Source organism: Myotis daubentonii, chromosome 16, assembly GCF_963259705.1.
Source record: "Myotis daubentonii chromosome 16, mMyoDau2.1, whole genome shotgun sequence".
NCBI lineage: Eukaryota > Metazoa > Chordata > Mammalia > Chiroptera > Vespertilionidae > Myotis > Myotis daubentonii.
In genome coordinates, this window is record NC_081855.1 from 25308114 (window position 1) to 25332055 (window position 23942).

Below are 23942 nucleotides of genomic sequence, written 5' to 3' on the forward strand. Positions count from 1 at the left end.
TCCAGAAGGTCATCTGGAAGGATATCTGGTCTAATTAGCATATTGTGCTTTTATTATTATAGATAATTTTAGAGAGGAAGGAAGGTGGATAGAGAGATAGAAATACTGATCAGTTGCCTCCCACGTGCCCCCTATTGGGGATCAATCCCGAAACCCGGGCATGTGCCCTGACCAGGAATCAAACTGGTGACCTCTTGGTTCATGGGTCAATGCTCAACCACTGAACCACACTGGCAGGGTCCATTGATTTTTTTTTTTTTTTTAGAGAGTGCAAGGGTAGGGGAGAGAGAGAAATATCAATGTGGGAGACACACATTGATTGGTTGCCTCCCGCACCCTGACCAGGGCCAGGGATTGAGCCTGCAACTGAGGTATATGTACTCTTACCCAGAATCAAACCTGAGACCCATGAGTCCCTGGGCTGACGCTCTAACCACTGAGCTACCGGCTAGGGCTGTTGACTATTTTTTTTAAAATATATTTTATTGATTTCTTACAGAGAGGAAGGGAGAGTGATAGAGAGTTAGAAACATCGATGAGAGAGAAACATCCATCAGCTGCCTCCTGCACACCCCCTGGGGATGTGCCCGCAACCCAGGTACATGCCCTTGACCGGAATCGAACCTGTGACCTTTCAGTCCGCAAGTCAACGCTCTATCCACTGAGCCAAACCGGTTTCGGCTGTTGACTCTTTTTAAACCAGAAGTACATACCAATATACCTTGGGATTCGTTCTGCTGAGTCTTGGGAAATCCCAGACTTAAGTTGGTGCTCTAACGTTCTTTCTCCCAGTTTTCCATTCAAGCAACTGTTAATTATAGTGCAGTGATGGCAAACCTATGATACGCGTGTCAGAGGTGACATGCGAACTCATTTTTTTGGTTGATTTTTCTTTGTTAAATGGCATTTAAATATGTAAAATAAATATCAAAAATATAAATCTTTGTTTTACTATGGTTGCAAATATAAAAAAAAATTTCTATATGTGACACGGCACCAGAGTTAAGTTAGGGTTTTTCAAAATGCTGACACGCCGAGCTCAAAAGGTTCGCCATGCAGTCGGGGGCTATTATGTTTCTAGAGCAGTGCTGTCCAATAGAAATGTAAGTCGCATTAGTAATTTTAAATTTGCTAGTAGCTACACTAAAAAGGTAAAAAGAAACAGGTGAAATTAATTTTTTTATAATATATTTTATTGATTTTTTTTCAGAGAGGAAGGGAGAGGGATAGTTAGAAACATCGATCAGCTGCCTCCTACACACTCCCCACTGGGTATGTTCCTGCAACCAAGGTACATGCCCTTGACCAGAATCGAACCTGGGACCCTTGAGTCCGAAGGCCGACGCTCTATCCACTGAGCCAAACCAGTTAGGGCAGGTGAAATTAATTTTAATGTATTTTATTTAAACCAATATAGCTACAATATTTCAACATAAAATCAATATTTAAAAAATATTTTACATTCTTTTTTGATATAAAGTCTTTGAAACATAGTTTGTATTTTTATGCCTATAATATACTTTTCTTTTCTTTTTCCTTTATGCCTATAACATCTTAATTTGGGTTGGCCACACTTGAAGTGTTCAGTAGCCACATGTGGCTAGTTGCTACCGTCCTGGACAGCACAGTTCTAAGGGAACACATCCCCTGTGGGCCCTGCAGCTCCTAACATCATAGTTCCTCCTCTTTGGATTACATATTGCCTTTTCCAAATTCATTCAGACTTCAGAGTGTAAATAAGGTGCTGTAAGTGTTCAAAGGAAAGTACTTTATCATAAACTATTCTCTCTAAACTAGAGACCCCATGCACGAAATTCCTGCCAGGGGCTGGGCCCTTGCAGTCCCGACTTCATCTGGAAGCTAGTGGGGAAGGACATCCCGCGGTCTGGTCTAATTAGCATATTGCACTTTTATTATTATAGATACTTACCTTTAACTGTTCCCCAAACTCAATTCTACCGTCAATAGCTAGGCTGCATTTCCCACCCAGCGGGGACTGAAGTGGCAGGCAATGTAGCTGGTAGTTGTGGGCTGGAATCTTGACTGCCATTTACCACCTGCGGGGTGTGGGGCCCATGTCATGGTCTTCTATGACTCAGTTCCTTCATCTGTAAAGCGGGGATGTTTACAGCACCTCCTTTATTGATCCGTATGAGTATTAAAGGAGCTAATATGTGTAAAGCAACTGTAACAGTGCCAGGTACATAGTAAATGTTCAATGCATGTTAACTATTGTTCCAATCAACTAGGTGAGTCCCACGAAAACACTAGACATTTGAAGCGACGAAATTACTGCGCGGGTTGAGAGCTACGTCTCAGCCGAAGTAAAAAACGCTCCACTCACCTTTCCCTTCAAGACTCCAGGCCGGTTTTCTGGTCCCGGCTGAGGCTGAGGTAACTGAGGGAAACCAACTTTACTGACGGGGTGAGAGGGTGGCCCGCTGGCGGCCGAAGGGATGGGCTCCTTGACTTTCCAGCTACCTCCGTACCCGCCCCGAGGTGAGGCTGCGTACTGGCCTCAGGTGGGCGCGCGTCCGGCCCTCCCGCCCGCGTCTGCGGTGAGGAGTCCGCCCGGAGAACGCGCGCAACCCTGGGCCGGGAGGGGCGTGGCCTGCGCTGGCCCCGCCCTCCTCCCGCCGCCCACCAGTCTGGAGCCCCGAGCGGACGCGCCAGACTGACGCACTGGGGCTTCGCAGCCAATCCGGAAGCGCGGAGCAGTTTTAAAATGAAGACGACGGGTGAGCTAGCCGTCACCTCTCGGTTTGCGAGGTGATCGGTTCTGTGTTCTGTGTCGAAGATGTGGCGGGTGAAAGAACTGAGCCTGTCGCCATCGCCCCAACCGGTGAGCGGAGAGCCTCAAGGAGAGAGACAGCTGAGTCCGGCCTGGGGCGGGGGCGGGGGCCCGGGCGCGTGGAGTGTTTCCTGGGTCCTGGAGCTTCAGCGCCTCTTGGGTAGGAGCCCTGAGCTTCTTAGCGGGGAGGGTGGGGAGCGGGCTGAGAGCACAGGCTTCCTCACACTGTCTCATTCTTTCTTAGGGAGAACCACCTGTGAGAACGCCTCTCCGCGAGCTTAACCTGCAGCCCGAAGCTCTCACCAGCTCTGCAAAAGGGCCTGGGATCTGCTACTCGCTGACCCCATCGCTGTGCAAACTGGGGCTGCAGGTGAGATGCGTCTGGCCAGCTTCTCCACTGGGCTCTCTGCCGAGGCCGACAGCTCAGAGGAACTGAGGGCCAGAGCTGGAACGTAATTAATAACGATAATGAAGTCTTCTACCTTAGTGACATCTATTTACAGCTATCCAGGCCAACAGAGAGGTGCTCTGGGGTGGTTAAAGAAAATCCACTGAGAATCTGGACCTCTATTTAGCTGTTAGATTTTATCACCTCCTCCCCCGTTTAATCTTTACCAAGTTAGAGGAAAATGCTATCATTTTGATTAGTAGTCTTCCTCTAACACGGACTCACAGACAGAGAGCAGACAGCTGACAGAGAGGCAATACTATTTATGTACAAAGCTATTTATGTTAGCACTGTTTGTAGAAGCAAAGCAGAAATGGAAACAAATGACCATCTGTGAATGAATTATGATTCATGCACACCATAGAAGCTTATGGATTAGTTCTACACCAACTACTTAGTGCAATGATTTTTACATTTGTGTGCTTTTTGTTGACATGGAGAGATTTGCACATTGTTAAATGAGAGCAGCATGCAGAGAAATGGATATGGTCAAACCTCATTATTTGTGGATTCAGTATTTGTGAATTCACCTCACTAAAAGTTATTTGTAATCTCAAAATCAATATTTGCAACACTTTTGGACATGCAGAGAAGCAAAAAAAAAAAAAAAAGGAAGCGCTTTAAACACACATCCCTAGCTGAGGTTTGCCTTTGTGTTTTAGTGGTCATACTGTAAACAAATGTCTTTCTCATGATCTATTTTTGGTGCCACAGTTTTCGAATTTTGTGTTTTTTGTTGGTTATTTCACTGTTTTAAATGGCCCCCAAACCTAAGTGCTGAAGTGCTGGCTAGTGTTCCTAAGTGCAAGAAAGCTATGATGTGCGATATATGAGTTAGATAAGCTTCATTCAGGCATCGGTGATGTTGGCTGTGACTTCGATGTTAATGAATCAACAATATATATCAAATAAGGTGTTGTTGTTTTTTTAGTGATTTTTAAAAAAATATATTTTATTGATTTTTTACAGAGAAGAAGGGAGAGGGACAGAGAGTTAGAAACATCGATGAGAGAGAAACATCGATCAGCTGCCTCCTGCACGCCCCCCACTGGGGATGTGCCTGCTACCAAGGTACATGCCCTTGACCGGAATCGAACCTGGGACCCTTGAGTCCGCAGGCTGATGCTCTATCCACTGAGCCAAACCGGTTCGGCCAAATAAGGTGTTTTAGAACAAAAACACATAAAATAAGATTTGAGTTCATTGGTTAATGAAAATGTTTGCTAGGAAATTTGCAGGAACATACCCTATAGTTCCCCTAGGAGCAGCAGTTCAGTATTTGCTAATTAAGTATTCACAGAGACTTTATAGAACATAACTACTACACATAATGAGAATTATTTTGTGATCTACCAATAAAGTAATTTTGTATGTTGCATATTATTAAAAGAACACAGAGGAAAATATGAAAGGATATACATCAGGATGTTAAAATGAATTGGTTACATGGGAAGAGCAGGGCACGTGTAGGAGAGATTAATTCCAGAGGAAGGGCAAATTAGAGAGTAAAAGTGAAGCTAAGCAAAAAAAAAAAAAAAGTTTTGTCTCCCTTGTAGTTCAGAATTTTATTTTTCTTGTTAATCTGTTTGGAACTTGATGAGCCATTTCGATATGCAAACTCAGGTCTTTACTTTAGAGAAATTTTCTTCTAATACGTATTTGTTAATCAGTGATGCACCTATATGTGTTCTCTTTTCTCCTGGAATTTGTTTTATTCACATGTTAGACTTATTGGATTTATATTCCAATTCTTGTAGCTTTTCCCTAAGATTTACTTTTATTGCGGGGGGGGGGGGGGAGCGGGGGGGTATTTTTATCTTTGCTTTAAGGTATTTCTTCCATTTGATTGTCCAGGCCAGTAATGCCAGTCTCAACTCTGACCATCCTCTTCCAATTCATTTTACTGAAATTTTTTGTTTAACAATAGTATTTATTTCCAGAAAGTGTGTGTGTGTGTGTGTGTGTGTGTGTGTGTGTGTGTATGCGTTGTACTTGTTTTTATATACCCTTTTTTGAGTTCAAATTGTCATCTGTTTCTTCCATCAGCTGTGTTTTGTTGGGGTCTACCTTTTCTAATTATCTTAGGATTTGTTCTTTCTCTGGTTACTAGATCCACTTAAGTGCATGTGTATTTTCCTTTTCTTGTTCATTGAGTCTCAGGAGCAGCAACCCTGCAAGTGGTAGAAGGTGCAGTGGTCCTTGTGAACTAGCAGTAGGGAGGTTGTTAGTCTCTTATTAGGGCACTAGGAGGAAGTCTCTCTGCTCTTTATTCCCCTCTGCTACAAAGACTAGAGCCCTTCAAATCCCAACTGTTCAGTGGATTCAACCCATGTATTCAGGATGCCCTCAGCCCTTTGGTCAAGAAGACTAGGTTACTGGCACAGGTTGGTGTTGCCCTTTCTCCCTAGGGTCCATGGGTCTCTGGGGGCCAAGTGCTCTCTAACTCTGTTGGAGAAGGAGGAAAATCTTGGACCAACTCGAGATTCTAACAGAGCTTGAGCCTAGGAACCCCCTCTTACCTGTTCCCCCTAGAAGTGAATTGGAGTTAGAATTTAAGAGGAGTGGGGCCGCTTTGATATAGATAAATTATCTCAGCCCTGCTTTTTCTATAGGTGGATTCTCTTGGAAGGATCCAAAATAGCTTCCTAGCTTTTCTTTCCCTGCTATTGGGTCTCTGAGGGGCAAGGCTTAGCCAAGATCTTCCCTAAGCAGAGGTCATGAGAACTCTTACTCTTTTTCAAATTTGAACAGTATCTTTCACCTATCACTGTATGTTGAGAACCGGAATTGATTGCCTTAGTCAACTGCTTTTGTTTTCTTTGGCAGGAGGGCAGCAACAGCTCATCTCCACTGGATTTTGAAAATGCTAAGATGACAGACTCCCCATCAGAACAGTTCAGCCATCCCTCAAAGTGGCTAGAAGCTTGTCAACATGAATCAGATGAGCAGCCCCTGAATCTGATTCCCCAAAACAACTCTACTCCCAAAACATCTGAGGAAGCAGTAGACCCAGTGGAAAACAATGTGGTTAAAACCATGGTCCTTGTACCCTCTGCAGAAGGGCAGCAGCAAGACATCACACTTGGGGCCCATTTGAATACCATAGCAGAGACAGACAGGTTTTCTCTGGATGAACCTTTGAGGCCAGGAGATCTGCTGAGAAATGGGGTGGAACCCTGCATGAAAGACAGCTTTTCAGAAGTTGTTCCTGCTATGCCTGAGAAACTTACATTTCAGGACCCTCCAGCCCATCTGTTGGAGTATCCACCAAATCCCTGTTCTGAGCAACGGCTACCCTGTTCCAAGGAAAGTCCAAGGGACGGTAAAACCGAGACTGTGCCCGAGGACTTAGTGTCTTCTGAGAGTAATGCCTTCGTGCCTCCCTCCATGCTCTGTCTTCCCCCTTCAACTGCCTTTCCAGCGGATTTCCCTGTCAGTCATGTGGACTCGGGGCAGGATATTGTAGAGCACAGAGCTGTAGAGGAAAGAGAAGTGAGCTTTTCCATACTCCCCGAGGAGGCTGAACTGAGAGATCAAACGCTTGTCTCAGATACGCAAGATATTCCGTCCACATGCCTGACCCCAAATCCAGGAGAAATGGAATCCCAGGCAGCCCCGGGCCCAGCAGTAGAAGATGCTGGCAGGATTCTCATCTCTGACACAGGGCCTTGGATGTCCCCACTGGCCTGGCTGGAAAAAGGTGTAAATACTTCGGTCATGCTGGAAAACCTCCGCCAGAGCCTATCCCTTCCCTCTGCGCTTCAGGACGCTGCCGCGGGCACTGCTCCTTTCTCTACTTGCTCGGTGGGGACTTGGTTTACTCCCCCAGCACCGCCACAGGAGAAGAGTACAAACACATCCCAGACAGGCCTGCTGGGCACCAAGGACAGTGCTTCTGAGAGGGAGCATCTCCTATGGGGGAAGTAAGTGTCCCAATATCCTGCTGCCTCCCCGGCTTCATTAACCCGGACCTGCCACTTCCATCCCTTCCCCTGTCTTTTTTCTCCTCACGTTCTCTTTCTGCTGCAGCCACCCTCCAGATCTGACCGCCTTATCTCGACACGACCTGGAAGATAACTTGATGAACTCTCTTCTCATTCTGGAGGTTCTCTCTCGCCCGCTGCGGAATTGGAAGAGCCAGCTGACTACCCCTCACCCAGAAGTGCAGGATAGTAGCACACAGACTGACACAACTGACACCTCTCGCAGTGGGGTAAGAAGGTTACTTCCAAGGTGCGGAGGATCCCAGTGGGCCCTCTTTCTCAGAATTTAAACTGATAAACTGCCAGAGGGCAAAGGAGGCACCTTAGAATATGTAAAAGCTGTGGATCTGGAAAATTCGTTAAAGCTGTAGGTACTCACTATACCCCTGGATTCATCAGGACTTTCTAAGGGAGCGGTTCTTAACCTGTGGGTCGCGACCCCTTTGGGAGTCAAACGACCCTTTCACGGGGGTCGCCTAAGACCATCCTGCATATCAGATATTTACATTACGATTCATAACAGTAGCAAAATTACAGTTATGAAGTAGCAACGAAAATAATTTTATGGTTGGGGTCACAACATGAGGAACTATATTTAAAGGGCCAGAAGGTTGAGAACCACTGTTAAGGGAATACAAGCAAGGATAGTTTTAAAAGAATCGGTTTCTATATCTTCATCTTCCAAATGTATTCTGCTAATTTTTTGCTTTCCTATTTCTCCATTCTCAATTGCCCTTGCCCACTTAACTAAAGAAGACCATATTTACTGCCTATCCTGAATCTTACATTGTCAAGGGATAGCTATCGAATAATAGAAAATATTTGTGGCCTGGCCGGTGTTGCTCAGTGGTTGAGCGTCGATCCATGAACCAGGAGGTCACAGTTCAATTCCTGGTCAGGGGACATTGGCCAGGTTGCAGGGTTCCCCAGCCCAGGTAGGGGTGTGTGTGGGAGGCAACCAATGTGTCTCTCTCACATCTTTGTTTCTCTTTCTCTCTCTCCCCCTTCTCCCTCCCTTTCACTCTGTAGAAATCAATGGAAAAAAATAATCCTTGGGTGAGGATTTAAAAAAAATTTTTACTAGGTATGTTTGTGATTTTATTAAAATAATAATACAATGAGTAGTATACAACTGTTAAGAATATTTCTCTAAAGGACATTTTTTTCACATTAAAAGCTTATGGTCAGAGGAATTTAAAAGTAATTTAAATTTAGATGAACTTTTATTGTTGCAGATATATTGATTAATAACAGACTTTAAAGTATAGGATAAAATTCTGAGAGGAGTAAAAATACACATAAAGAAGAAAAAGGGATGATGTAAAATTTCTGACTGTTTAAAATGCTTGTTCATGTATTTTTAAAGGTATAAAATAGGTATTAAGTCATCCTGGTGTAAGTATTTATATCATTGGATATATGTAAGATTGATTTAATAGTTTTATTCAAAATGTCAATATTTATAATACTAGGGGCCCGGTGCACGAAATTCGTGCACTGGGTGTGTGTGAGGGGTGGAGGGGAGTGTCCCTCAGCCCAGCCTGCCCCCTCTCACATACTGGGAGCCCTCAGGCGTTGATCCCCATCACCCTCCAATCGCAGGATCGGCCCCTTGCCCAGGCTTGACGCCTCTGACAGAGGCGTAGACCCCCATCACCCTCCGATCGCCTGATTGGCCCCTTGCCCAGGCCTGATGCCTCCGCCAGAGGTGTCAGGCTTGGACAGGGGACCCCCATCTCCCCCCGATCACTGGCTCTGGCCCCTGCCCAGGCCTGAGGCCTCTGGCCCAGGAATCATGCCTGGGCAGGGGACCCCCATCTCCCTCTGATCGCTTGCTCCACTCCCCGCCCAAGCCTGACACCTCTGACCCAGGCTTCAGGACTGGGCAAGGGGACCATCATATCCCCCCAGTCCCCGGCTCCGCCCCCCACCCAGGCCTGATGCCTCGGCCAGAGGAGTTGACCCTCATCACCCTCCGATCACCAATCACCGGATCGGCCCCTTGACCAGGCCTGAGGCCTCCGGCAGAGGTGTCAGGCCTGGGTAGGGGACCCCCAGCTCCCCGCCTTGCAGGCTCCACCCCTGCCCAGGCCTAACGTCTCTGGCTGAGGCATCCGGCCCAGGCAGCGGGGACCCGCAGCGGCAGCAGCCCCGTGACCGTGGGCTCCGCTTTAGGCCCAGGCAAGGGACCCCTAGCTCCCGGGACTGCCAGCTTCAACCGTGCCCAGCTCCCATCGCTGGCTCCACCCCTACTTCCTGCTATCACTGGCCAGGGCGGCAAAGGCGCCTGATTCTCCGATCATGGCTGGGGGGCAGGGCAAAGGCCGCCTTTGCCCTGCCCCCCAGCTCTTAGCTCCCCCCTGGGTTTCCGACCACTGTCAGTGGCAGGGGACTTCTTCCTGCTTTCCCTTTCGCCTCCCTGCATTGTGCCTACATATGCAAATTAACCGCCAATCTTAGTTGGCAGTTAACTGCCAATCTTAGTTGGCAGTTAATTTGCATATAGCCCTGATTAGCCAATGAAAAGGGTATCGTCGTACGCCAATTACCATTTTTCTCTTTTATTAGATAGGATGGTGGAAATGACAGCCTTTATAACAATTTAAACTTAAGGGCACTCAGTCTTCAAAATTATTATAACAGATATGAGAAGAAAAAGTTTAAAGAACAGTGTTGTAGAGGACTCTAGCTGTGACAACACAGACTGAGGAAGGAAGAGAATGGTGTCAGGGGAAGGAATTGAGAGTCTCAGTATTGTGGCTGGAGAGATTAATAGGTAGTTGCTGCTAAAAAGAGATGTTCTCCAGGTGTGGGCTCCCTCCCAGGAGCATGCCTATGCCTTCCCCCTCCCCTTCTCCTTCCCCCTCCCCCTTCCTCCTCCCCCTCAACCTCCCCCACAGGCGTGCATCTCCTAAACTCTAAGGGACCCCAGGAGACTTGCAACCATTGCACCATTGGACAGTGGGAGTTGCAGCTCGTCCCAGGCAAACCCCCTGAACCTGTCCTCAAAGCCCCCTTTCCTCTGACTTCTTAATGAGCCAAAGCAGACCAGCCTAGACTCATTTCCCCAGCCCTTTCTTGTTTCACTGTCCCCAGCTTTAATAAAAGTACTCTAAAATAAAATAATAAAAAAGAGATGTTCTCCAAATGCCCAAAGATCTCCTCTGGGTTGAATATATCCTCAAACAATGACTTCACCTTTTGCCCAAATCCGGGAAATCATAGTCTTATCATTTCCTTAGCTGCTCCGTTTTTCTCCTGCGTTTCCTTATTTTTGTATCCTTTCCTCTTGTCTTTGACCTGGTTCCCTGTCCCTGAGTCAGCCTTGTACCTCTTCCGCTGAAGCTTTCCAAATCCCTTTGGAGGCCACTGAAGCAGAACCAAAGAGGAGGAAATGACAGCACCTTCAGCCATTCCCCATCACAGTGCCATGTCCTTGCCGCTTGGCTTCCTCCTTCACACTAATCTTATCACTTGCCTGACTGCTCAGCTCTGAACAGCTTGTGTGCCTTGTCCAGGGCTCATGGGGTTCTCCGTGCCTCACTGCACGACACAGGAGGGAATGATGACTGCTTTGCTGGGGAAAGGAGCGATGGACTCCAAGAGATCTGCCCCCTTAAGTCCAGACTGCTATAACATCGTGACTCAGCACTGCTCTTCCAGCAGTCGTTTTTTCCCAGATGATGGCTGCCTTCAGCAGTAAATGAAGGCTGCCCACTTTTCTGTCAGAACTTTTAAGTCTTTCCATAGCTCTGGTGTATTTGAGATCATACGTGTCTACTCTGCATATCATACTAAGATTTTTGTCTGCCCCAAGATAATGAACACTTATGGAATAAGGAAATAAAAGTGCTAATAAATATGTGAGAAGGTTATCATTACTGGTGATCAGAGAAATGAAACAATGATGCAATTTTCTTCTGACAAAATAGCAAAGAATAAAATAGATAACGCTGATAAGCATTGTCCTGCTGTCAGGAGGATATAAGTTGGTTCAGCCTTTTGTGAAGGACATTCAAGTAAGACCCTCAAAGCAGTTCAAACTTTTTGACCAGTAAGTTCACTTCTAGGGATAATATATCCTATACCATTCTGCAAAAATATGGTAACTTAAAAAAAATGAAAAAATATAATAAAAAATAATGGTGTATCCATAAGATGGGATATTCTTCAATCATTTAAAAGTATGTTTATGAAGAGTTTTTAATAACATGGGAAATGAAGTTTAACATAAGTTTAAGGTTTTTAAAGAAAGGAAATCAGAGTTCAGATAACCTCTGAGAGGCTTTGAGATGAGGTAAAATAAATTATGTAATGATTTCTTTTTCCATTTTAGTCACTTCTCTATTTCCAAAATTTCACAATAGACAATATCTTTATAATTAAAAATAAAAGTTACTATAAAAAGGAAATTTTTACCTACATCTGGATATTTTTCTGACTTGACTTTATCCAACTGTGACCTTGCTCCTGTTTTTAATAGGAAAGGCTCCTGTATCTCAGTGGGTAGGAGGGGAAACGAGGTACTGGTGATGCATGCTATCTATGCAAAAGGAACAACTCTGTTTCTCTGCCTAGATAAATAAGAAACTGGAGCATCTTCACGGAAACCGAGAGATTGGACAGACTTTGCAGCAGACCAGGAATGTCATGGTAAGTATTGATTGACCTTATACCACCACTGGGTCACCTGTGAAAATCTAGAATGGAGCCAGTGGTGGTAATCAGCCATGGAATGAAGGGAGGAAGGTCTCCAAACCTTTCTTAAGAATATCTTCTCCTTGCCCTAGCTGGTTTGGCTCAGTGGATAGAGCGTTGGTCTGTGGACTAAAGGGTCCGGGGTTTGATTCCGGTCAGGTGCACATGCCTGGGTTGCAAGCTCGATCCCCGGTGGGGTGCATGTAGGAAGCAGCTGATCAATGATTCTCTCTCATCGTTGATGTTTCGCTCTTCCTCTTCCTCTCTGAAAGCAATAAAAATATATTTTTTTAAAAAAGAACATCTCCTTCTAATTGGAGCTTGAAATTGGAGTTAGTGTTTTCCTGCTTAGTGACTTTATTTGATCTAGCCTAACCACCTGTTCCTCTACAGCAGTCATGGGTTCTGGTCTCTAAAGAGCTGATATCCTTGCTTTACCTGTCTCTGTTGCACTTAGAAGAAGATAAAACTACTGTGAGTCAGGAGGTAAGCAGTATGACGATGAAGGCAGAGGCCTCTGGTGGGACCGAAAGCCAAAAGAAGGAACCAGACAGCATCTGATTCTTATCTTGTAGTCTCGGCGTACAGAGACCTTGGTCTCCTGCTGTTTTGATGTGTTGAAGAAATTGAGGGCAAGGCTCCAGAGTCTCAAAACAGAAAGGGAGGAGGCAAAGCATGGAGAGGAAATGGCCCTCAGAGGCAAGGATGCGGTAAGGTGTCAGGCTTTTGTTCCTGGATGTGGGAGGTTTTTTCCTCAGGGTTCCTGCAGGAACACAAATTTACTTGAGACAGACATGAGGGGCCTGGGAATTGCCTGCCCTGGAGAATAATGAATTAAACTACTGATGTGCCAGATAGCAAGGCTTTTGGTGCTGTTTCCCTCCTCTGCCCACCGTATCCTCACAATCCCTTCCCTAAACAGGCAGAGTCGGTGCTAGAGGCTTTCTGTGCACATGCCAGTCAACGCATCAGCCAGTTGCAACAGAACCTGGCATCCATGGGGGAATTCAGAGGACTCTTGAAGGAGACCCAGACCCAACTGGTAATTTGAGTGCATTTTCTTTATTGAGATCCAGGCTGAGTCACGGGAGCATGGTCATTTACCCCCACTTTGTTGTATCCAGAGGAAGGGAGCCCTTCCATAGGCACTTCTTCTCGTATAGGTAGGTTTTCACACTGAGCAAGAAGAGGTGGCTCAGGAGACAGCAAGCTTTACCTCAATCTTGCAACAGGACTGGATGTCCATGCAACAGGATGTGAGTATTTGGGACCATCATACCACTCCTTTAGTCACAGCCAACCCTGTTAGGAACCTTGCCTCAAGAGTGCTTGACTGACCTGCTTGCTTCTCCTGGTAGTATATAACATGGACAGCTCTGCTGAGCCGGTCTCGAGAACTCACAGAGAAGCTCACAGCCAAGAGCCGGCAGACCCTACAGGAACGTGATGCTGCAGTTGAGGAAAAGCAGCAGGTACAAACAAGGAGAGGGGACTGCTTAGGCCTGGTTTCCTCCTTCTCTACAGAAGGCCTTTCTAATGAGTAGCCTCTTACCCTGGACTGGGCTTCCTACCCTGTGGGTTTGGAGACCATCCAGGTTCCTTCCCTGTAAGATGGCCTTGGGTCTAGTAATTTCCTTTGTCCTTCAGCATCTTCTTTAACAACTTTTCTCCTGTTTCTACTTTTTCCTGACGATCAGCCTTATTTGCTGCAGTGTTGTTGCAAGATGGTTTGCTCTTCTGTCCAGAAAGAGAAGCTGGACCAAGTTCTGGCACTCGACTCTGGAGGAACTATGGGAGGAAAACGATCTTTTCTTCCTAGGTTTCCAGGGAGCTGGAACAAGTCTCTGCCCAGTTAGAGGACTGCAAAGGCCAAATAGAGCAACTGGAGTTGGAAAATAGTCGCCTAGCAACAGGTGTGTGTGCATGCATGTAAGCAGTTGTGCCCTGCTAAGGCTTGGGGTGTGACTATAGAACAAGAAAGTGCTCTAGGACACTTGTTTGGAGCACAAGTGTGGGGAGGTTCTGGCCTGGTGACCACATGGTGTGATTAGGATACTTTTGGTTTAGATCTCCGAGCTCAGCTACAGATGCTGGCCAGCATGCAGAGTCAGCTACAAGAGCTACAGAGTCAGCATGCCCACTGTACCCAGGACCTGGCCATGAAGGATGAGTTGCTCTGCCAGCTTACTCAGAGCAACGAGAAGCAGGCTGCTCAGTGAGTTCCTATCAGGTTATTGTGGCAGTAGGTGCCCAGGATATAGGGCCAGTGGAATCTAATGTAAGGTCTCTGGCAGATGGCAAAAGGAAGAGATGACACTAAAACACATACAAGCAGAGCTGCAGCAACAACATGCTGTCCTGGCCAAGGAGGTGCAGGACCTGAAGGAGACTCTGGAGGTAAGGAATATGGCCTGGGGCACGGGAGCTGGCTGGAGTGTGACTCTTACCTGATGGTATTGAGGTGAGGTTTGAGACTAGAGACTAGAAAATGCCTTTGTCCCAAGGGCTCTAATAAGTCCCACTTAGATTCATTTTCTCCCCTCTCTTTCTCACACCTTTCCTTTCTTCCTTCTCCCATCTCCCATCTCCCCAGTTTGCAGACCAAGAGAACCAGGTCGCTCATTTGGAGCTGGGCCAGGTTGAGTGTCAGTTGAAAAGCACATTGGAAGTGCTCCGGGAGCGCAGCCTGCAGTGTGAGGACCTCAGAGACACCGTAGAGAACCTGAAGTAAGATGTCTACCTTTTTGTGCTTATCTTTAATTGCTTATCTTTCCCAGAAACCCTTCTAGAAGCTAAAGTCTCCAAGGATGGAATTGTCCAAGAGCCTTTTGTTTCCCTCTTTGAATGCAGTTCTATGTGGGATTTGGGAGAGGTGTTCAGAGAAGGTCACATGGTCTCTCTGTTCCTTCCTTATTTCAGGGCTAAACTGGCTAGCACCATAGCAGAGAACCAGGAGAAAGACCTGGAGAAGACACGCCAGTATTCCCAAGAGCTAAGGGTGCTGACTGAGCAACTGCAGAGCCTGACCTTCTTCCTACGCACAAAACTAAAGGAGACGGTAGGATCTGGGGGTTCCCTCTCTTCCCTTCCAATCATATCTTTGAATAAAGATGGTTTCATTTCTTCTTTTCCAATCTGCATATCTCTTGTTTCCTTTTCTTGTCTTACTGCATTAGTTAGAACTTTCTCTACGATGTTGAAAAGGAGAGAGAGGGGACAACCTTGCTTTGTACCTGATCTTAAAGGGAAAGCTTCAAGTTTCTTACCATTAAGTATGATGTTAGCTGTAGGTTTTTTGTAGATAAATTTTTTTTTTTAATTTGAGAGAGAGAGAGAGAGGGGAAGGGAGAGGGATAGAGAGATAGAAACATTGATGAGAGAGAAACATAGATTGGCTGGGGATCAAACCTGCAACCTGAGCCTGTGCCCTGATCGGGAATCGAATTGGTGACTTCTTGGTTCATGGGTCACTGCTCAACCACTGAGCCATACCAGCTGGGCTGTAGATATATATATAGCTTCCTAACAAGGTTCCTAACAGGGTTGGCTATGACTCTCTCTCTCTCTCTCTCTCTCTCTCTCTCTCTCTATATATATATATATATATATATATATATTTAATTTACTTCAGAGAAGAAGGGAGAGGGAGAGAGAGATAGAAACATCAATGATGAGAGAGAATCATTGATTGGCTGCCTTCTGCATGCCCCCTACTGGGGACTGAGCCCATAAAGCAGGCATGTGCTCTTGACCCCTCAGTCTGCAGGCCAACACTCTATCCACTGAGCCAAACCGGCTAGGGCATGTAGATATTATTTATCAAGTTGAGGAAGTTCCCCTCTATTCCTAGCTTACTGAGATTTTCCAGTTGTATCTTTATTGTATAGAATGATTTTCCTAAAACACTACTCTTGTTCCATCTCTGTGGCTTTCAGTGACTTTCATTTGGCTACAGGACCTCTTCCACCTGTCACTCAAACTTTTATTTATGTGTCTCCTACCTCCCTGTTATGAACCTTTTATTCCAACTCGATTAGACATCCTATACACTACCCATGTCCCATCTCCATTCACACCTAGACTTGGGCTGTTACCATATCCATCTTCTCTGTCTTCAAACTGGAAATACCTTTTACTTTCCGATTGAAATACTCTCTAGTTCAGCAGTTGCCAACCGGTGGTCCGTGAGGTCCGAAAGGTCGGCGACCGCTGCTGTAGTTCACCTTCTTCTTTGAAATGTTCCCACATCACATAGACTCAGTGATCTCTTGCACTTGTGTTAATTTTCCTTGGATGTCTGGTCTCTTCAACTACATTGTGTTTAAAGAAAGCAGAAATTTAGTCTTGCTTCTTTGGCTTCCCTGCAGTGCTCTCTAAACTATAAATGGTTAACATCTTGCAGAATACAGAGCTAATTAGCTTATTCAGCAGTTAAAGATACAACCAAAATCTTGAACTCTGAAGGTGCTTATGAGCTTATGATCTGACCCTCTTCCCTACTGTGTACTGAACGCAGGAAATGCAAAAGAATCCATAGTCTTGCAGGGAAGACAGGCAGTGATCATGATAGAGGTCTGCATGGATGATCACTGTGGGAGCACAGAGAAAGGAGCATTAGTTCTAACTTTGAGAGTTAGGATGTCTTAACTGTCCTTGGGATGGCTTAAGAAGTTTGTCAAGGGTGAGTATATAGGAAGGCCCACCAGGCAGAGGGAACAGTATATGAAAGTCATAGAGGCACTATGCATACTTTTTTTGTGGTGTCTACCCAAGTCTAACAAGACTTGGGTGAGGTGCTGGGACTATAGGTAAACAAGGCAAGGCACTACTCACATGGAATGGGGCAAGTTTGGGGACTTGGAAGTAGTTTTTTATAATTGGAGTGTAGGAGTTTTGGGGGTGAGAATGACAAGGAGACAAGGCTGCAGAAGTAGGCAGGATGCCAGATTTGAAGGATTGAACTAATGGCAGTTATAGATAGGGTAGAGAGGAGGGGTGGTTTGGATGAATCCAATTCTTATTTAGGAAGTAGAAGTAATAGAACCTTGTGACCAATTAGATGTAGGATTAAGGTGGAAGAGTGGATGATGATGTCTAGATGGCTGGAAAGATGGTGACACTCTCTAGAACTGGGGTTGGCAAACTTTTCCTTTAAAGTGAAATGCAATAAATATTTTAAGCTTTGCCAGCCATGTGGTCTCTGCCTTAACTACTTAACTTTGCCTTTGTAGTTCAAGAGCAGCCATAGACAGTATGTAAATGAATGTGGGAGGCTATGGTCCAGGGAAATCACTACCCTGAAAAGCAGCTGATGTTTTGTTGTAATTTTCCCTTAGGCTGAGCCAGAGACCCTCCTGAAAAGCACAGCCTGTGCTTCTGCCCAGGAACACCCTTCGTCCACCGACAGCACCTTCTTGGGAAGCATCTTGACAGCAATGGCAGACAAAGGTTAGAGGCCCTGGATATTAGGGATGGGAAAATTATGACCCTGCTGATATCTTCAGCTGTTAAAGATGCCCACCCACAGACCTCTCCCTGGCTTCTACTATGGCAGATTCCTAACTGGATCACCAGAGGGGCCCTATACCATGGTTGGTTTTTGTTTTAGAGCCAGAATCAGCTCCTGTGGCCTTGCTTGGAAGTGACAAGAGTGCTTTCACCCGAGTTGCATCAATGGCTTCCCCTCAGCCTGCAGGTTAGGATGGGCTCCAGGGATCCTGCCTCATTTCTAGATCAAGTAGTGATGATAAAGACTAAAGCAGTGAAAAGTGCTTTGCTCTAAAAACCTCAATTCTACTTGGGCTCATTTTATTTCTGTCTTTTGGGACCTGTGATGTTCTGGACACCAAATCCTATGGGTGGGAACATGGATAAGAGTTGCGGAAATAATGGCTACACACTCCTTCCTTTCAGAGCTAAAGGGCTCTACCTCTATCTAGGACTTTCTCTTTCAGAGACCCCAGGCATGGAGAAGAGCCTGGAAGAAATGAGTACTATGACTCTAGAGCTTCAGAGCCTGTGTTCCCTGCTGCAAGAGTCTAAAGAAGAAGCTGTCAGGACTCTGCAGCGAAAGATGTGAGTGGAGTGCAGTCTTGGTGAGAGAGGTCAGCCCCTTACATCAAGACCCAGCTAGCCCTCGAGAGGACAGGAATGATGCTGAATTCTTCTCTCCCCTAGTTGTGATCTGCAGGCTAGGCTACAGGCCCAAGAAGAACAGCATCAGGAAGCCCAGAAGGCAAAGGAAGCGGACATAGAGAAGCTGAACCAGGCCTTGTGCTTGCGCTACAAGGTGAAGGAGGGGCTTAGAAGTGGGGCGATGAAGAACTGGGGCAGCTGTACTGGCCCACTGGGAACCACTGTCTCTCCGGGAATCTGGGTGGTGGGGATTTTCCAACCACTGCCCTAGTTTTGCCCTTCCTGGGGTCAGACATTTCACATGTTTGGGAATTAGCTATGGGCTGACCCATCTCCTAGGCCGACCTAGAAGTCAGGAACTGTAGCAGAGCTCTCTCAACACAGATGTGCCTTGCCTGACTCAGCCCTAGAGGAAGAAACGTGTTATCAATTGGTAGCAACCTGGGCTGAGCATGGGTCAGGCACTAAATCCCATCTCCTGGCAAGGGCTACAAAGAAGCCAGCTCTCTCAGTGCCTTCTTCCCTCCCTTCCCTTCACAGAATGAAAAGGAGCTCCAGGAAGTGATACAGCAGCAGAACGAGAAGATTTTAGAGCAGATAGACAAGAGTGGCGAGCTCATAGTACGTCATCATGATGCCCGACCCTCTGCCTTCTGTGCCACTGGTAGCCGGATCCCAAATGTGGGAATTGGGTCCCCTGGTCTACCTTGTTCACAGCATGGGATAGGAATGATGGAGAGGACCTTTGAGGGCTACTATGTACCTCTCCATTCTCATCCCCAGAGCCTTAGAGAGGAGGTGACCCAGCTCACCCGCTCACTTCGGCGTGCGGAGACGGAGACTAAGGTGCTCCAAGAGACCCTGGCAGGCCAGCTGGACCCCAGCTGTCAGCCCATGGCCACGAACTGGATCCAGGAGAAAGTGTGGCTCTCCCAGGAGGTGACTTAGAGTTAACAGAGGAGCTGGGCAGCTGGTGGAAACCCTAGGCTGTGCCCCTACTGATCTGGACATACCTATAGGTGGACAAACTGAGGGTGATGTTCCTGGAGATGAAAAATGAGAAGGAAAAACTCATGGCCAAGTTCCAGAGCCATGTAAGAATTCCCATGCCACTGGGGGTCCATTTCTCACCACACCCAGCAAGAGCCCTGCCATATTCTCCTTGCCCCACAAGCTATGCTGTTCTTTTAAGCATAGGATTTAGGCAACTTATTTGCTTTCTAGAGAAACATCCTGGAGGAGAATCTCCGGCGCTCTGACAAGGAGTTAAAGAAACTTGATGACATTGTTCAGCATATTTATGAGGTAGAGGGAGGGAGGTGAACTAATGCAATATTGCAGGCTTCTCTGTGGCTTTTGTTTTCTCCCGGCTAACTCAGTGGGTGCTTCCTGGGGCTATGACTCTGAGCTGCCTATTCTGTGTGTCTTCCCAGACTCTGCTGTCCATCCCAGAGGTCGTGAGGGGTTGCAAGGAGCTACAGGAATTGCTGGAATTTCTGAGCTAAGAAACTAAAAGCTGGAGTCTGTTTCACCCCTCTCTACCTGCAATACTCCCCTGCCCCAACACCAGGACCGATTGGCATAGAGCCAGCTAGGTTTAATGCTATGTAAATAAAGTGTATTTAATGTATTTCTGCAAGCTCACTGAATCTTGTTTCTTGGGTGAGAGGGGGGTGGATTAAGTCAGTGGAGAAGCAGCTTGGCACTCCTGCCGGGCACCCTCCACTCACCCCTCCTGCTGCATCCAGGGCCAAAACCAGCTGCCCCTCCTCCCTTCTCTGGCTTCCCCAAATATGCTGGGCACTGACTGGACTGCTTGTTCCCTGGCTCACAGCTTGGGGGTGGGGATGGGGTAGACAAGGCCTCATTCTCCAGTAGGCCCTTCTGAATAAGGGGGTGAGGACAGAGAAACTCTGCCCTGGACTCCCACACTTTGTCGGTGCCTCTGCCCTGCTACCTGTTGTGACTGTTCAGGTGACTCTCCTTCATTAGACCAGGCTTAATCCCCAACATCCAGTACAGTGCCCAGCACATGGTCAAGGCAATTGTGACAGAAATGAGGGCAGGCCATTTCCTGCCTCTGGGGCCCTGATGGCAGGGCTCCACGAGGTGGGAGGGGGACAGTCCACAACAGCCTCCGAGGTCCTGGCAGGGTAGTCACTCCACCTCTTTGCCCCGCCTCTGTGGGCGTGGCCTTCCCAGGACACCAGTCCTAGGGAGGGGCGTGGCCCTGCGGGGAGGTGATGGCCCCGCCCCCCGGGGAGTCACGTAGCTCTGCGGCATCCTCAGCCTCATTTACAGGAGCCAGGGCTGAAGCCACAGCTGTTTCAGACCTGAACCCAGGCTGTTCTGTGCTGCTGCCACTTAACTCGCTGCTCACAGGTGAGGCCCGGGTGAGGCGGGAACTGCTCAGCGTCTCAGCTTCCTCTTCCTGACTCTTGCCCCTGCCATCTTTGTCCTGCTCCCTGTGCCCTTGGATGTGCCATCTCAGCTCTCTCCTTCAATCTCTCTCCTTCCTGTCCACTCTAAACCCCATGGTTCAGACCTCCCACAACACCCCTTCCTCGCAGCGCTCATGCTGGAACCTCAGCTTTTCCAATCCCAAATCTTCTTCTGCCTTCTGGGGTTTTTTCTTGGGGTCAGCCTCTTCCACCAAGACCATTTTAATCTCATCTGCTCCCTCTCCTTGGCTAAATTCCCTCTACAGTTCTTTTGCTTTCTCTGTTGCTCTGATCTAGGTCCTTCCTCCTGACTAGTTAGCCTGTCTCACTATCAGCACCCAACAAATCTCCTGCCTTCTCCTCCTGCATCTCTCCCTCCCTTTCTCAGCCTCTCTACTCATTCCTTTCTATCTCAACCCTCTGCTCCCATCTCTTAACTGCAGAGACAACAGGTTTGGGGTATGGAAAACTGGTTAGAGAAGCCTGCCATTCCTACTCCCTACCTGCCCCCCTCCTCCCAACCTTTTCCTCCACAAGCGGGGGAAAGAAGGGTGATGTGTCCTTTTGCCTCATTGTGATGGCTTGGAAGTAAGTGCACTTTCCCTAGGGCCCTGCTGAGGATGAGAAAAGGGAAGTTGGAAAGGTCAGGGCTTATACCTACCTGAGGAAGGGGCCAAATTCAAGGAAAGAAGGATTGGCATTTTCATTTGGGCAGTAGTATCATAAGAAGACCTGTAGCTTGAGGGCTGCTTAACTCCCCACCCCCACCCTGCATCTTTCTCCTGGGCTGGGAAGGGTGCCCATCAGAGACAAAAGGAGATGTGGGAACTGGGTCCCCAAGCCTGTTAGCTGTCAGATAAATTGGTGCCACTTTGATGCCCAGGACCCATGCCAAGGACTGCTACTCTGTTCCCAGCCCGGTGCTTACTGGGGAGCAGGGGGGAGGGCCATTTGGCCCATATGACCAGGAAAGGAAGCAGAGGAGATAGTGGGTGGGGTCCAGCTTTTATATCTTGTCTCCATTCCACAGAGCTGTCACCATGCCCCATTCACATCCAGCCCTTTCTGCTGAGCAGAAAAAGGAGTTGTCTGACATTGCCCTCCGGATTGTGGCCCCAGGCAAAGGCATCCTGGCTGCAGATGAGTCTGTAGGTAGGTGGGAGCCTGTGGTTGGTCAGGGTAGAGGTGGCCAGGAAGCCCTGGGAATGACCTTGTCGCCGCTCTTCATTTGCCCCCAGGCAGCATGGCTAAGCGGCTGAGCCAAATCGGGGTGGAGAACACAGAGGAGAACCGCCGTTTGTACCGCCAGGTCCTGTTCAGCGCTGATGACCGAGTGAAGAAGTGCATTGGAGGTGTCATCTTCTTTCACGAGACACTTTACCAGAAAGATGATAATGGTGTCCCCTTCGTCCGTACCATCCAGGATAAGGGCATTGTCGTTGGCATCAAGGTGCAGCCACTAGCCCTGGATGGGGACTGAGCATGGAAATAGGTGTGTGTGTGTATGTGAGGGGTGTCAAGGGGAATCCTGCCTGGGTTCAGCCTTCTGCCTTTGTTTTCCCTTCAGGTTGACAAAGGTGTAGTCCCTCTAGCCGGGACTGATGGAGAAACTACCACTCAAGGTACAGGATGGGTGGGCTTTAGGATTACAAGGTTGGTGGGTGGTTGATGCTGGCAAAAAGGGGCAGAGTGATGAGACCAGCACTATGCCCACAGGGCTGGATGGGCTCTCAGAACGCTGTGCCCAATATAAGAAGGATGGCGCCGACTTTGCCAAGTGGCGCTGTGTGCTGAAAATCAGCGAACGCACGCCCTCAGCACTTGCCATTCTGGAGAATGCCAATGTGCTGGCCCGCTATGCCAGCATCTGCCAGCAGGTGTGTGTATGCATGCGTGAGGGGTTCAGATGGGTGCCCTGTGCCTGGTGGAGAGAGAACTTTCTCCCATTCTACTACCGCCCCTGCCAAGCTACTCTTCTCTTACCTGCAGAATGGCATTGTGCCTATTGTGGAACCTGAAATCCTGCCTGATGGAGACCATGACCTCAAACGTTGCCAGTATGTCACTGAGAAGGTGAGTCCACACCTGGGGACAGACACATACCACAGGGACAGCCTGACAGGGAGCTTGTTCCCAGTTCCTGGTTCAGATGCAGGCACTTTCCCCAAGCACTTTTATTTTTTTTATCCTAGAACAGACCTGTGAGTCTGAGCCTGTACTGACCCTCACAGTCATGCCCACCCACCTCCAGACAGAGAGCATAGAGCAGTTAAGTGGCAGGGAGCAGACCTTAGTAAACCTCCTCTGCACCTCAGGTCTTGGCTGCTGTGTATAAGGCTCTGAGTGACCATCATGTGTACCTGGAAGGGACCCTGCTGAAGCCCAACATGGTGACCCCTGGCCATGCCTGTCCTATCAAGTATAGCCCAGAGGAGGTTGCCATGGCAACTGTCACTGCCCTGCGTCGCACTGTGCCTCCAGCTGTCCCAGGTACCACCCTGCTTCCTAACTTACTCCTATCTTTAGACTGATCCTCAGGTTCTTCTTGTGGCCTTCAGGGGTCCCTAACCCTGGAAAAACAGGGAGTGACTGATCAATTTGTCTTCTCTTTTTCTCTCTAGGAGTGACCTTCCTGTCTGGGGGTCAGAGTGAAGAGGAGGCATCGCTCAACCTCAATGCTATCAACCGCTGCCCCCTTCCGCGGCCCTGGGCCCTCACCTTCTCCTATGGGCGTGCTCTGCAGGCCTCTGCACTCAATGCCTGGCGAGGGCAACGGGACAATGCTGGGGCTGCCACTGAGGAGTTCATCAAGCGGGCTGAGGTTGGGAGCTAGGGGTGGTGGTTGGTTTGGGGGTACTGGTGTGTAGCTAGGCAGGGGGTAGCACCCAGAGACTACAGCCTTTGGCACCTGTGGGCTGGCTCAGTCAGCTTACTCCTTACCTCCTCTCACTCTTGCAGGTGAACGGGCTGGCAGCCCAGGGCAAGTATGAAGGCAGTGGAGACGATGGAGGAGCGGCAGCACAGTCCCTCTACATTGCAAACCATGCCTACTGAGTACTCCATTCCACAGCTCTTGGCCTGGCCACCCAATTTTGCCTGTAGTTATAGCTAGGGCCAAATAGCTTTGCAGAGCAAAGATGCCTCCATCCAGCACTGAGTCATCTTCCTTTTTTCTCCTCCCCTTCCCTCTCCCATTGCTGCACCTGGGACCACTAGATGGGAAAATAGGGAGCCCCTCATGGCTGAGGGCAGGAGAACTTGCTAGAAGTCAGAGCAGGATGCCCGGGTCTCTCCTTGCCTTTGCCAGCTACTCTTCCCCTTGATGGGGTAGCTTCTCCTTGGGCTCTCCTTGCCTGCCCTTTCTCCTGGGATCAGAGGGTAGGACACCGGACCTGACTTATGCTTTGGGTACATACCACATAGCAAATAAATGATAGCATAACATG

General features: G+C 47.9%; 2 protein-coding genes across 5 annotated transcripts; both read left to right on the forward strand.

Moving 5' to 3' along the window:
- Positions 1-2683: 2683 nt before the first annotated feature.
- On the forward strand, positions 2684-19685 carry SPAG5 (sperm associated antigen 5). Of its 4 annotated transcripts, none has more exons than XM_059669368.1 (24): positions 2684-2842; positions 3036-3161; positions 6066-7162; positions 7269-7452; positions 11801-11875; positions 12314-12406; positions 12496-12630; positions 12843-12962; positions 13084-13176; positions 13279-13392; positions 13740-13833; positions 13988-14135; positions 14215-14317; positions 14514-14647; positions 14840-14978; positions 17257-17368; positions 17529-17615; positions 17860-17995; positions 18098-18209; positions 18596-18676; positions 18839-18994; positions 19075-19149; positions 19280-19360; positions 19489-19685. In XM_059669368.1, exons 1-24 carry the CDS (start codon positions 2798-2800, stop codon positions 19558-19560), a joined length of 3612 nt encoding a protein of 1203 aa, XP_059525351.1. In that variant the 5' UTR covers positions 2684-2797; the 3' UTR covers positions 19561-19685. The 4 variants fall into 4 exon arrangements, with proteins under 4 accessions (XP_059525351.1, XP_059525355.1, XP_059525353.1 ...); XM_059669372.1 differs by having other exon boundaries at positions 17875-17995; XM_059669370.1 differs by having other exon boundaries at positions 12317-12406.
- A 594-nt stretch (positions 19686-20279) lies between these two features.
- ALDOC (aldolase, fructose-bisphosphate C) lies at positions 20280-23942 on the forward strand. Its single transcript, XM_059669381.1, has 9 exons — positions 20280-20437; positions 21527-21648; positions 21735-21946; positions 22064-22118; positions 22213-22373; positions 22486-22569; positions 22812-22986; positions 23118-23317; positions 23455-23942. The coding sequence occupies exons 2-9, from the start codon at positions 21537-21539 to the stop codon at positions 23548-23550; spliced, it is 1095 nt and encodes a 364-aa protein (XP_059525364.1). The 5' UTR covers positions 20280-20437; positions 21527-21536; the 3' UTR covers positions 23551-23942.

Bases quoted from the DNA above. Each gene is read 5' to 3' on its own strand.
- SPAG5 (XM_059669368.1), top strand. From the start codon at position 2,798: ATGTGGCGGGTGAAAGAACTGAGCCTGTCGCCATCGCCCCAACCG. The intron at 7,453-11,800 runs GTAAGAAGGTTA...TTCTCTGCCTAG, and splicing joins CTGACACCTCTCGCAGTGGG to ATAAATAAGAAACTGGAGCA. The intron at 12,631-12,842 runs GTAAGGTGTCAG...TTCCCTAAACAG, and splicing joins CCCTCAGAGGCAAGGATGCG to GCAGAGTCGGTGCTAGAGGC.
- ALDOC (XM_059669381.1), top strand. From the start codon at position 21,537: ATGCCCCATTCACATCCAGCCCTTTCTGCTGAGCAGAAAAAGGAGTTG. The intron at 22,374-22,485 runs GTGTGTGTATGC...TCTTACCTGCAG, and splicing joins ATGCCAGCATCTGCCAGCAG to AATGGCATTGTGCCTATTGT. The intron at 22,987-23,117 runs GTACCACCCTGC...TTTTCTCTCTAG, and splicing joins TGTGCCTCCAGCTGTCCCAG to GAGTGACCTTCCTGTCTGGG.